The sequence below is a fragment of the Symphalangus syndactylus genome, chromosome 24 (assembly GCF_028878055.3).
Source record: "Symphalangus syndactylus isolate Jambi chromosome 24, NHGRI_mSymSyn1-v2.1_pri, whole genome shotgun sequence".
In the NCBI taxonomy this organism is placed as follows: Eukaryota; Metazoa; Chordata; class Mammalia; order Primates; family Hylobatidae; genus Symphalangus; species Symphalangus syndactylus.
In genome coordinates, this window is record NC_072446.2 from 36,673,711 (window position 1) to 36,688,173 (window position 14,463).

A 14,463-nucleotide genomic window follows, 5' to 3' on the forward strand; every position below is an offset into this window, starting at 1 on the left:
AAAAAAAAAATCAGAGCATTCAGCATAAAGGGGGTACTTTTTTACAGTTACTATTATCGCGCAGCACAAATCCTATAATATTCTGTTTTTCACTTAGGCAGAATGTCAAGTTCACACTGCCTGTAAACTAAAACACAGACTGCCTGGTATCAGAGTCCCACTGTGAAACGTCTCCCCGTGAAACGTCTCCCCAGCTGAACTCCCCACACTGTCTGAAATTCCACCCTAGAGATAAGAGCTTTCTCAGAAGCCTGAGGTGAAACCAGGATACTATTGAGTTGGTTCTATTCTTTCAAATTTTTGCTTATCAGATTAGTCAAGTATCCAGTAAAACCCTGACAAACTGGGGCAAGGCTTTGATGAGAGAAAGGTAAGGGGTGATGCCTGGAACAGGGGTGCCTTCTGGAGAGCTGGGGCAGAATAAGGCGGCCACACTACAGAATCTTCAGCATACACTGCTGTGTTCACTCTCATTGATAGCCAGCTACGTGATAAACGCTGAACATGTCTACTGAGCCCCATCCACATATGGTAATACCGAGGCTCTTGCTGGTTAGTGGCACAGTCAGGGCTGGTGGCCAGGCTTTCAATTTTCCATCTGGATCACAGCAAGATGGATGGTCTAGTTCCTTCGGTCTGGTAACTGCTAAATGTATCAGCAATGAGGCATGGGAGATACATTTGGGTAATCGCCATGTTGTCTAGGAGGCTGTGTCCACCTGACATGTGGGTGGGGGCACATTCCTTCCTGGCTGCACAAATCCTGCCCTCACTGAGAGGGTACAGAAATGATCAAACAGTGGGTGAGTGGTCTGTGTGGCACATTCTGCTGCCAAATTGATCAATTTTATAAAGGACCACTTTAAACAAATTAAAACATAAGGACTTAAAAAACCTTTTGGCAACAAGTTAAACCACAGGGATTTAAAAGACTCTTGTTTCCCTTAAAGCATTTTATAATTGTCCAACCCTACTAGTCTAGTGAGTAGACAGCAGGCCTTATTTTTAAAAACTGGTAAACAAAAATCTCCAATTCACCAAGAAATTTCTAAATCCCATTGAAAAGGATCCTTCAGTATTAACAGAAAGAATAAAATCCCAGGTCAGTATAATGCATGAGACCCAAGAGGGAGACATGAAAGTAGAAAATCAATTACTCAAAAAAAAAAAAAAAAAGAAAGAAAGGACAGGAAAGGAAAGGAAAGGAAAATCACTCAAAAAAAAAAAAAAAAGAAAAAAGAAAAGAAAATCAGTCACTCAGGCTTCTTAATTATACCAAAATGGCAATGTTTTGTCTATTGGTTTCGTAGCTCATCAGTGGTTGGCTGAGTTCAGAACTCAGATCTCTGACTGCCTGGGTAAATGCTTTCCCTGAGATAAAGAGAGAGTATGTATTCAGAGTTTATTATAGGCCAGACATTTTACAAAGCATTTCCCCTTGGGTCATTTAGTGTAACAAAGTTATGAGGTAGGTAGTACTATTACCTCTATTTCACAGATGGGAAAATTGAAGTTTAGCAAGTTCTCTGCCCAAGGTCCTAGAGCAAGCAAGTGGTAGAGCCTGTATTCAAACTCAGGTGAGCTGACACATATTACTCAACATAAACCAAGTCATGCAAGTACAATTGGCCAAGAATCCCAAAGCCAGGTGGTGGATCAGCATCTGGCCAGGAATACCTGCCCCACACTCAGGTGCATTATACTGAGCAAAGTCCCTCCTCAGACAATTACCATGAACAGGGAGAGGCAGAGGTACTATGTCCTAGCACAGACAGCACACACCACGATGGTCAGGCAAGCAGGACTTCCTTGGGTCCCTTGATGGCCTCCTGCCTGTCAAGCCTTAGCCTTTGGAACAACCTGACTCTGGTGGCTTTGTGCTGTCTGGCGTAGGCTGCACTCTACTTCCAGTGTTGTATCCTCATCCTGCCTAGATGTCAATCCATTACAATATCCAGTGCCTGCTATTTCTACTGGCTCCTGACACCTCAACGACCTCCATTTACTCAACATAATCTCCACTCCTTCAGTGCTGGTTGTTTCCACAGCTCTGCAGAACCCATGGGATACTGTAGTGACTCAAGATGACTCAACATAATTCCTCCTCAATAGCACTCAGAATCCAGCTAGAGAGCTCACACAAATGTACCCAACTCAGCCACATATGGCTGGATGAGAAGGATGAAATTCTGGAAAGCAAGGGGAAGAAGGAAATCCACTTCCCCACACCAGGCCTTGAAACAGGCTTATTAAAAAGATTGGCTCACAAACTAATCACAAGAACTGAGGTTTACACTCAGAAAGAGACAGTGAAGTCTGGAGACCTGAAGAGAGTCCAACAGTGACTGAGGCAACAGATGGGATTCACAACCCATGTGCCCAGCTCCAAAACTTATGCTTTGCAGAAGCATCATTCTGTCCTTACATATTATTTAGCAAGAGAGTGATATAATCAGGTTTGTACTCTCAAAGATCGATCTGACGGCAAAATGATGGATAACCACAGTGAGTAAAGAAGGATGGGAGGAAAACTGATTAAGAAATGACCACAACAACCAGGGCAAGAGGGGAAACCTTGATTAGTGCCATGGGACTGAAAAGGAGAAGATAAACTTGGAGGTAAGTCAGATAAAAGGAAACAAACAAACATTAAAATCCTCTCAATTACATTCATTATTTCAAGTAAAAAGCCCAATCCTTTATCTTGGTATCTCTCTGTAGCTTCTTACATTCTTACTGCATTTTTACCATTTCCAAGTATATGTTTTAAGCACACTTTATTTTTTTTTTTTAGACAGAGTTTTGCTCTGTCGCCCAGGCTGGAGTGCAGTGTCACGAGCTTGGCTCACTGCAACCTCTGTTTCCTCAAGCGATTCTCCTGCCTCAGCCTCCCGAGTGGCTGGGATTACAGGCACCTGCCACCACGCCTGGCTGATTTTTGTATTTTTAGTAGAGACAGGGTTTCACCATATCGGCCAGGCTGGTCTCGAACTCCTGACCTCAGGCGATCCAGCTCCCAAAGTGCTGGGATTACAGGTGTGAGCCACCATGCCCGCCTAAGCATGCTTTTTATTGGGGCATAAAACATACACAGAAAAGTACACACAAATAAACATATAAATCAATACTTTTTCATAAATGAACACACCTGTATAACCACCATGCAGATCAGGGAACAGAACATTTCTGGAGCCCTAGAAGACTCCCTCCTGCCCAGTTTCCAGTCCTATCCACCTCCTCCCAAAGGTAACTACCGTCCTGACCTCAAATACCATAGATTGTTTTTCTTACTCATTTTTGAACTTTATATAAGCAGAACCATATAATCTGTATGAGTTTATGCTAGCTTATTTGGTTGTTGTTTTGAGATAGAGTCTCACTCAGTCGCCCAGGCTGGAGTGCAGTGGCACAATCTCGGTTCACTGCAACCTCTGCCTCCTGGGTTCAAGCAATTCTCCTGCCTCAACCTCCAGAGTAGCTGGGATTACAGGCATGCACCACCAAGCCCGGCTAATTTTTTTGTATTTTTAGTAGAGACGGGGTTTCACCATGTTAGTAAGGCTGGTCTCAAACTCCTGACCTCAGGTGATCCTCCTGCCTTGGCCTCCCAAAGCGCTGGAATTACAGGCATGAAACACTGTGCCTGGCCTCACATTATATTTCTAATGGATAATACAGCACATATAAAGTCTTGACAGCATAAATGAAGGCTGACCCCTCGGAGGGTCAGAGTTCACCTTAGTCTGCATGGCTCTGCCCCTGTCCTGAAACCTGATTGTATACTCTACTGGGAACACTGTCAGATGTCCTAGGAGTTCTGTATACCACTTAAGACCTACACATTTTAATAGAAAACCTCTAAGCCAAGAAGTAGGTAGTGATATTACAATAGCAAGTAAAAAGCTGGGAAGATTATAGAATTTATTGGAAATCCATTAATTCTTCTGAAATTCCCCTGGGAACATGTAATTTTTCAATTTCTGTAAGCTTTAGAAGATATTTCCTAAAAGGTTCTCTGTAATAAGTTAAAAATGAGATTTTATGGTAACCCCTACTACTACTATTATGGTTTCTATGCAAAACAAACAGTGCTATTATAAATATCTTCAGTTGCACTTAAGATGAAACAGGATTCACATTTGGACCTGGCAGTAGAATCACATATCACCTTTTGGTTATCGTGCTCTTTTGTGCTGCTGGCAAGGAAAATGCACAGGTTTTGGAGAGTGCGACGATGGCACCCATGCTGCTCTGAGCACGAGTTCTCCTGCTGGCTTCTGAATGAGGTCCCTTTGCTTGACTGTCCCCACTCATACTGGAAGCAGCAAGGCCTTCAGAGGCTAAGCGACTTTTTCAAGGTAACTCTCAGTTAGGTGTTCCTGCTTCCTGTAGGAAGGCCGCAGCTCCATGGCGCAGCCCAGAGGATCACTTAATATGTTCAGTCCTGTGGGATTCAACTGGAACAGACAAACCTAATGCCTGCTTTGTGTGTCAGAAAACACAAGCACTGTGGCCAAGCAACCGAGCCATCCATGACACAACGAAGAATGAAGATACTTACTTGGGGAACTGGCAGAGACCCGCTTCCTGGTCAGGGTCTCCTGGCTGGGCTTGTCTGAAGCTGAAGGGCCCCTGGTTTGGACATGCCTCTTTCCCGGGCTCTCCTCTGGCTCCAGTGACTTCTCCATTCCATGGAAATACTTCATGTGATAGTGCAACAGTTTGGCTTTGCGGAAAAATTTTAAACAGTCCACAACCTTGCATCTAAACTTATGGTCTAGGTCGACAGCTGGTGCATTAGATGACCCAAAATCATCTGTTTTCTTAAAAGTATTTGTTACTGAAAAAAATAAAAACAAAAGCAAAGGTTCCTTGTATTTATCCCACTTATTACAAAACATGCATTAACACATGACAACTGAGGGTGGAAGACTAACATGCATATGTAGCCTGAGACATCAGACTGCCATTACCTCCTCAAATTACTGTTTAGAGAGAATGAAAACAACTTCAGGTCAAATAAGACTCAACTGTGATTCATCTTTAGGAAGAAGAAATCAACATGTTTATTTTAAACAGTAGTACAAGTTTTCAGGGTTTCATATACTTTAAGGAAAAATCCTTAAAAAAAAAAAAAAAATCAAGGATCTCAGGCCAGGCAGAGCAGCTCACACTTGTAATCCTAGCACTTTGGGAGGCCAAGGCAGGTGGATCACTCGAGATCAGGAGTTCATGACCAGCCTGACCAACACGGTGAAACCCCATCTTTATTAAAAATACAAAAAAATGGGCTGGGCATGGTGGCTCACACGTGTAATCCCAGCACTTTGGGAGGCCAAGGGAGGCAGATCGCCTGAGGTCAGGAGTTTGAGACCAGCCTGGCCAATATGGTGAAACCCCGCCTCTACTAAAAATACAAAAATTAGCTGGGCATGATGGCAGGTGCCTGTAATCCCAGCTACCTGGGAGGCTGAGGCAGGAGAATTGCTTGAACCCGGGAGGCGGAGGTTGCAGTGAGCCAGGCATGGTGGAGCACACCTGTAACTCTAGCTATTTGGGAGGCTGAGGCACGATAATCGCTTGAACCCAAAGGCAGAGGTTGCAGTAAGCTGAGATCATGCCACTGCGCTCCACCCTGGTCAACAGAGCCAGACTCTGTCTCAAAAAAATAATAATAAAATAAAATTAAAATTAAAAAAATCAAGGATCTCAAGCTAGCACTTGTGAGTTGGACCAGACTTACATTTACTATCATCCTGGTACCTATCTGTGTGGACAGAAATAGGGAACATTCCTCAGTATCTCTCTATGAAACCTAAGAGATTTTACGTCAGTTTTTATGCAAGGAAAGTGTAACAGTCACAAAGGTTTTAGTATTGAGTCTTTGAGATTTCAACACGTACTTTGTTTTACAATATATTTTGTCTGATCAAAAGGATCCAGAATTGGCGGGTGCAGTGGCTCACGCCTGTAATCCCAGCACTTTGGGAGGCTGAGGTGGGTGGATCACCTGAGGTCAGGAGTTCGGACCAGCCTGGACAACATGGTGAAACCCCATCTCTATCAAAAATACAAAAATTACCTGGGCATGGTGGCACATGCCTGTAATCCCAGCTACTCGGGAGGTTGAGGCAGAAGAATCGCTTGAACCTGGGAGGCGGAGGTTGCAGTGAGCCAAGATCACACCACCGCACTACAGCCTGGGTGACAGAGCAAGACTCTGTCTCAAAAAAAAAAAAAAAAAGAAACCAAAAAGGCCGGGCGTGACGGCTCACACCTGTAATCCCAACACTCTGGGAGGCCGAGGCGGGCAGATCACAAGGTCAGGAGATCAAGACCATCCTGGCTAACATGTGAAACCCCGTCTCTACTAAAAATACAAAAAAAATAGCCGGGCGTGGTGTCAGGCACCTGTAGTCCCAGCTACCTGGAAGGCTGAGGCAGGAGAATGGCTTGAACCCAGGAGGCGGAGTTTGCAGTGAGCCAAGATCGCACCACTGCACTTGAGCCTGGGTGACAGAGCAAGACTCTGTCTCAAAAAAAAAAAAAAAAAAAGGGATCCAGAATAGGAGGAATAAGTTCCAGCATTCTACAGCACTATGGGGGGAACTATAATTAATAACAATTTATTGTATATTTTCAAATAGCTAGAAAAGCAGATTTTGAATGTTCTGAACACAAAGAAATAAATGCTCAAGGTGATGGATTTGCTAATTATCCTGATTTAATCATTATACATTGTATACATGTAAGGAAATATCACTGTACTGCATGAATATGTAAAATTATTACATGTCAATTAAAAATAATAATAAATGAGGCCAAGGCAAGAGGATCACTTGAGGCCAGAATCCTTAAGACCAGTGTAGACAACTCAGCAAGACCCCATCTCTAAAAAAAAAAAATTTTATTTTATTTTATTTTATTTTTTTTTGAGACAGAGTCTCACTCTGTCGCCCAGGCTGGAGTGCAGTGGCGCAATCTCGGCTCACTGCAAGCTCCGCCTCCTGGGTTCACGCCATTCTCCTGCCTCAGCCTCTCCGAGTAGCTGGGACTACAGGCGCCCGCCACCACGCCCGGCTAATTTTTTTTTGTATTTTTAGTAGAGACGGGGTTTCACCATGGTCTCGATCTCCTGACCTCGTGATCCGCCCACCTCGGCCTCCCAAAGTGCTGGGATTACAAGCGTGAGCCACCGCGCCCGGCCTAAATTTTTTTTTAATTAGCCAGGCATGATGGCATGTGCCTATAGTTCCAGCTACCCAGGAAGCTCAGGTGGGAGGATCCCTTGAGTCCAGCAGCTTGAGGCTGCAGTGAGCCACGACTGCACCACTGCACTCCAGCCTGGGCAACAAAGAAAGACCCTGTCTCAAAAATGAATGAATAACAATAATAATAAATGCAAAACAAACAACAAAAAGGACCCAGAGACTGCAAGAAAAACCAACTAACTAAATGGAGGTGGAAAGCATAAGGAGGACTCATAGGACTCAATGATCAATTTGAAAGAAACAATAAAAACCTAAAAGACAAATAAGCAGAAGGCAATAGTCGGTCAGGCACCAATGACAAAAAGTAAACCCATCACATGGACTTTTTTTCTTTTTTTTTTGAGATGGAGTCTCGCTCTTGTTGCCCAGGCTGGAGTGCAATGGTGAGATCTCGGCTCACTGCAACCTCCACTTCCCCAGTTCAAGCGATTCTCCAGCCTCAGCCTCCCAAGTAGCTGGGATTATAGATGCCCACCACCACGTCCAGTTTTTTTTTTTTTTTTTTTTGTCACTTTAGTAGAAACTGGTCCAGGCTGGTCTCGAACTCCTGACTTCAAGTGATCGGCCCGCCTCAGCCTCCCAGAGTGCTGGAATTACAGGCATGAGCCACCGCCCCCAGGCCACAAGAACCTCTTGTGTGTTAGAAATGCAGTTTATTGAGGACTCCCTTTAGAATGTCTTCCCACCAACAAAAAATCACATTAAGTCACTCCTATGCTACAGATTTGGTCACCCAAGAATATATTATATTAAATGGACCTTTTAAAAAAAAAAAAATTAGGGGCTGGGCGCGGTGGCTCACGCCTGTAATCTCAGCACTTTGGGAGGCCGAGGCGGGCGGATCACGAGGTCAGATCGAGACCATCCTGGCAAACACAGTGAAACCCCGTCTCTATTAAAAATATAAAAAATTATCCAGGCGGGGTGGCGGGCGCCTGTAGTCCCAGCTACTCGGGAGGCTGAGGCAGGAGAATGGCGTGAACCCCGGGGGGGCGGAGCTTGCAGTGAGCCGAGATCGCGCCACTGCACTCCAGCCTGGGCGACAGCGAGACTCTGTCTCAAAAAATAAAATAAAATAAAATAAAATAAAATAAAATAAAATAAAATAAAATAAATAAAAAATTAGGAATTCGGTGTGCAATTAATGGCCCTTTCTTGAGTTAATCAAATTTTTTGTAAACACAATCACACAATCTCCACTGGAAGCAGGTAGCCTGTTAAACCTTTGGTAAGTATTATGATTATTTTTTCAAGTGTCATCCCATAATCAGAAGTAATTTAAAAATTCTTAAATTTGATCTAAATTATACTTTACACTTCAAAATTAGGTTTGGTGGTCTGAAGGATGCTGTTATAGAGCCAATTTAAACCAACAAAAACCTATACACACACACATTCCAAAGCAGAATGCCTTAAAATCACTTTCTACCTATAACAAGAGATATAAAAGACGCCAGATCAATTAGTTGCAGGTAAGAGAAGAAAAAGTTGGCCAGGCACGGTGGCTCACGCCTGTAATCCTAGCACTTTGGGAGACCAAGATGGGCGGATCATATGAGGTCAGGAATTACAGACCAGCCTGGCTAACATGGTGAAACCCCATTTCTACTAAAAACACAAAAAATTAGCTGGGCGTGGTGGCATGCGTCTATAATCCCAGCAACTCCAGAGGCTGAGGCAGGAGAATCACTTGAACCCGGGAGGCGAAGGTTGCAGTAGCTGAGATCGTGCCGTTGCATTCTGGCTTGGGTAACAAGAGCGAAACTCTGTCTCAAAGAAAAAAAAAAAAAAAAAAAAGAGGAGAAGCAAAAGTGACACGATGTGAAATAGAATACATACTTCTTAGACAAATAATTGCACAGGAAAAATATGTCAGTGGAGAAGTTCAAAACACAAACCTTTAATACAACCAATTCTTTCCTAAAACAAAAAATAGTTTATTTGGAATATCCTTCTCTTGATCTATATCAGGTTAAATCATATAAACTTGCCATTTTGTAGGTTAAAAAAGACTAATGCTGGAACCCTGTGCAGCAGCTCATGACTATAATTCCAGCACTTTGGGAAGCTGAGGCAGGCAGATCACTTGCAGTCAGGAGTTCAAGACCAGCCTGGCCAACATGGCAAAAGCCCATCTCTACTAAAAATACAAAAATTAGCGGGGCATGGTGGCTCACATCTGTAATCCCAGCACTTTGAGAGGCTGAGGTGGGCAGATCACTTGAGGTCAGGAGTTTGAGACCAGCCTGGCCAACATGGTAAAACCTCGTCTCAAATAAAATTATAAAAATTAGCCAGGCATGGTGGCACATGCCTGTAGTCCCAGCTACTTGGGAAGCTGAGGTGGAAGAATTGCTTGAACCCAGGAGGCAGAGGTTGCAGTGGGTCAAGATCACGCCACTGTACCCCAGCCTGGGCAACAGAGCGGACTTTGTCTCAAAAAAAAAGAAGAAGAAAAATTAGCTGGGCATGGTGGTGCATGCCTGTAGATCCAGCTTACTCAGGAGGCCGAGGCAGGAGAATCACTTGAACCAGAAGGTGGAGATTGCAGTGAGCCGAGATCGTGCCATTGCACTCCAGCCTGGGTGATAAGAGTGAGACTCCGTCTCAAAAACAAAAACAAAAACATTGCACTCTTAGGTATACACAATGGTCATCTACATAAAGCAAACAGCACAGGGGCTAAGTGTGGGTTCTGCAGCTGGACAGCCTATTTCAAAACCGAGTTCTTCCACCTACACCCCTTGCCTCAGTTTCCTCATGTGCAGGATGGAGACAATAATGGTAACAACTTCGCTGAGTTGTGACAATTAAATAAATTACATGCAAAGAGCCTGGAAAGGTGTACGGCACATAAGTGCTCAATATTGCCTACTATGACTATTCAATGTCATTTTAAATTTCAGGAATTAACCTGATCATAAGCAGAAGAGGGGAAGTGTCCACCACCCACAGCCTCACTGCATGCTCATGCCAGAGGCAGTATGGTATAATACAAAAAGCACAACGTTAAATCCCAGATCCACCTTTCATTAGCAGCATAAATTAGCTGTGCAAGCTAGTCTAATTATCTAGATTCTTAAGGGAAGAATACCACCTATTTCAAAGATTTGGAGAAAAGGTTATGGATAATGTATGTACTTAACACAAAGTAGGTGACCAACACATGGAAGCCATTATCATTTCAAATATAAAATACATCATAAGCAGGCTTATGTTATTTCTGGAACATGGCTGGAGACAGCTATTATAATTATCAACCAAGTGTGAAACATTTCTTCAACCAGTCTTCATATGCCCTGGCTGGGACACATATCACCCTGAAAGCACTTCATTTTGTCTACGTCCTCCTGAAAGTGTGAAATTCAAAACCAACCACAAGGTTCCTAGTATGACTATTCACATTTCAGTGGGATTATTATCTCCACCTTTTGGGACATCTTTTATTATGACATCTAAAGATTTTCTTTTTAATACTCACTTTATACAATGCAGGATAGTACCAAGCTTGTTCCACCAAAATACTGAACATTGTTTTATCTTTTTAAAACATAAATAACAGTACATGTTGGCGGGGCACAGTGGCTCATGCCTGTAATCCCAGCATTTTGGGAAGCCAAGGCAGGCAGATCACCTGAGGTCAGGAGTTCAAGACCAGCCTGGCCAACATGGTGAAACCCCATCTCCACTAAAAATACAAAAAATTAGCCAGGCGTGGTGGCAGGTGCCTGTAATCCCAGCTATTCGAGGGGCTGAGGCTGAAGAATCGCTTGAACCTGCTAGGTGGAGGTTGCAATGAGCTGCGATCACACCATTGCACTGCAGCCTGAGCAACAAGAGCCAAACTCCGTCTGAAAACAAAAGGAAAAAAGAAAAAAGACATGGCCGGCTGGGAGTGGTGGCTCACGCCCTGTAATCCCAGGACTTTGGGAGACTGAGGTGGGTGAATCACTTGAGGTAAGGAGTTCAAGACAAGCCTGGCCAACATGGCAAAACCCCATCTCTACTAAAAATACAAAAATTAGCTAGGTGTGGTGGTGCATGCCTGTAATCCCAGCTACCTGGGAGGCTGAGGCAGGAGAATTGCTTGAACCCAGGAGACGGAGGTTGCAGTGAGCCAAGATCACACCACTGACCTGGGTGACAAGAGTGAAACTCCGTCTCAAAAAAAAAAAAAAAAAAAGAAAGCCACGGCCAAGCTATCTGTTGAAAGATAGATATGACTGGACTAATAATCAGACTAATAATCTGCCAATCCAGTAAACCTTTCAAAGCAAGCGAGTTTAGTTTACAGGATAAAAACTCCCCCTGCAAAAGCAAAATCCTTGATTTCTCACAGCTAAGCAAAAGTTAGTACAGCTGAAACTCCAAAGGAGAGCAAGCTTGGCACTCGGGTGGACCAGCTGCCTCTGACAGGCAGTACTAGGATCAGAGAGGCTCAGGTGAGCATGGATGCTCCTCAGGAGGGAAGACACTGCTAGGTGTCACTATCACAAAGACCCTGGCCAAACCAAAGGCTCTTTTCAATTTGGCAACACTAAGACCAAGTAGTTTCTGTTTTCTCTGATGGAATAAACATCAAAAGAAGATTTGGGCATTACAAATCTTTAACCATGGAAACTCAGGAAGTAAGATTTCCCAGTGAAATCAGTGAAGTATAACTCACTGTGATACAAGCAAGCTCTTCTGATTACAAGCCAGTTGATAATCTACCCTGCACTGCTGGCAAAAACAATCAACACAAGCATCAGAGTGAGAAAAGCTGCAAACAGGATATGAATCAGTTATGCATAATAGCCTGTGATAAAATCTGACAAATTACACAATTTGCTATCATTTCAGAACCACAAATCAAAAAGTAGATTCTTCCAGAAGTAGAGCTCTAAAGAAAAAAAAGTAGATAAAAATATTATATATGAATAAAATTTTGTTTTGTTTTGTTTTGTTTTGTTTTGTTTTGTTTTTGAGATGGAGTCTCGCTCTGTTGCCCAGGCTGGAGTGCAGTGGCGCAGTCTTGGCTCACTGCAAGCTCCGCCTCCCGGGCTCACGCCATTCTCCTGCCTCAGCCTCTCCGAGTAGCTGGGACTACAGGCGCCCGCCACCACGCCCAGCTAATTTTTTTTGTATTTTTAGTAGAGACGGGGTTTCACCGTGGTCTCGATCTCCTGACCTCGTGATCCGCCCGCCTCGGCCTCCCAAAGTGCTGGGATTACAAGCGTGAGCCACCGCGCCCGGCCAAAATGTTTATGCTAACTTTTTAATGATGAGAAAATGTTTGGGATATGTTAAATTATAATACAAGAAAAAAGGTCAGACGTGGTGGCTCATGCCTGTAATCCCAACACTTCGGCAGGCTGAGGCAGGTGGATCACCTGAGGTCAGGAGTTCGAGACCAGCCTGACCAGCATGGTGAAACCCCATCTCTACTAAAAATACAAAATTGGCCGGGTGCGGTGGCTCACGCCTGTAATCCCAGCACTTTGGGAGGCTGAGGCAGGCAGATCATTTGAGGTCAGGAGTTCAAGACCAGCCTGACCAACGGGGTGAAACCCCGTCTCTACTAAAAATACAAAAAAAAAAAAAAATCAGCCAGGCATGGTGGTGCATGCCTGTAGTCCCAGCTACTCAGGAGGCTGAAGCAGGAGAATTGCTTGAACCTGGGAGGCAAAGGTTGCAGTGAACCAATATTGCACCACTGTACTTGAAACTGGGCGACAGAGCGAGACTGTCACCCGCTAAAAAAAAAAAAAAAAAGTACAAAAAAATTAGCTGGGGGTGGTGGCGGATGCCTGTAATCCCAGCTTCTCAGGAGGCTGAGGCAGGTGAATCGCTTGAACCCAGTAGGCGGAGGTTGCAGTGAGCTGAGACTGCGCCATTGCACTCCAGCCTGGGCAACAGAGTGACAAACTCTGTCTCAAAAAGTAAATAAATAAATAAATAATATTAAAAAATAGAACAACAAAAAAGATACATAAACATCAAGACTTAAACGCAATGGTCCCTTTCTCGTTAAGGTTTTGCAAATTGGACTATTTTACTTTTGAACCCAAATATTTAGAGACATGAAAAATTATATTTTCCAGACTTCACAACCTTATCCTAATTTTTGCACAGCCAAAAGGAGACCTCTGTATGCACAATAAAGGCTGCCAGTTCAGCCAGTCTAGGCCATGTGGTTCCCTCTATTTGGCATGTTGTTCCCACATGCAAACCAAGTCTTGCTCATCCTTCAAATACCAACTCCTTGCACAATGCCTTCACCCTAGTCTTTCAGCAGAAAAGATTCTGTCCTGCCTTGAAGAATTCCTGTAAGTACTTTATGGATCCTATAGTCCTTCCCTTTCTATTTGTATAACAGTTGGTTTTGTTCATTCCTTTTTCTAAAATGTTGAAATACCCAATGTGCTGCTTTTGTTTGTTTTTTTTTTTTTGACACAGAGTCTCTCTCTGTGGCCCAGGCTGGAGTGCAGTGGCGTGATCTCAGCTCACTGCAACCTCCGCCTCCCAGGTTCAAGCGATTCTTCTGCCTCAGCCTCCAAGTAGCTGGGATTACAGGCACCCACCATCACGCCCGGCTAATTTTTGTATTTTTAGTACAGACCAGGTTTCGTCATTTACGACAGGCTGGTCTCAAACTCCTGACTGCAGGTGATCCACCCACCTTGGCCTCCCAAAGTGCTGGGATTACAGGCATGAGCCACTGTATCTGGCCTGGAATGTGCTGCATTCTTTACTTCTCTTACTTATGTTAGTGTACTGTCACATCAAACATGGGAGCTAGCCTCTCCAAGACTGTTTCCTCATTGTTAAATGGAATAAGAATACTTATTTCACAACTCTCCTATATGTTTCCATGAGGCAGTTAAAGACAAAACCCAGTTTTGTTTTGTTTTGTTTTATTGTTGTTTGTTTTGTTTTTGGGACAGAGTCTTACTCTCTCACCCAGGCTGAAATGCAGTGGAGCGATCTCGGGTCACTGCAACCTCCACCTCCCAGGTTCAAGCGATTCTCCTACCTCAGCCTCCCGATTAGCTAGGATTAGAGGCGTGTGCCACCATGCCCAGGTAATTAATTTGTATTTTTAGTAGAGATGGGGTTTCACCCTGTTGGCCTGGCTGGTCTCGAACTCCTGACCTCAGGTGATCTGCCCACTTTGGCTTCCTGAAGTGTTGGGATTACAAGGCGTGAGCCA

At 43.9% G+C, this 14,463-nt stretch overlaps 1 protein-coding gene across 4 annotated transcripts in view; it reads right to left on the reverse strand.

Annotated features, from left to right (window-relative positions):
• The window catches only part of PHF20 (PHD finger protein 20), a 182,233-nt gene that overhangs the window by 51,633 nt on the left and 116,137 nt on the right, over nt 1-14,463 (reverse strand). For 3 of the 4 annotated variants that reach the window (XM_055266200.2, XM_063633691.1, XM_055266201.2), the window contains one exon: nt 4,562-4,840. The exons of the other annotated variant lie outside the window; for it this stretch is intronic. In XM_055266200.2, coding sequence (XP_055122175.1) covers nt 4,562-4,840 — 279 coding nt within the window. The remainder of the gene's footprint in view (nt 1-4,561; nt 4,841-14,463) is intronic. 4 annotated transcript variants of the gene reach the window in all.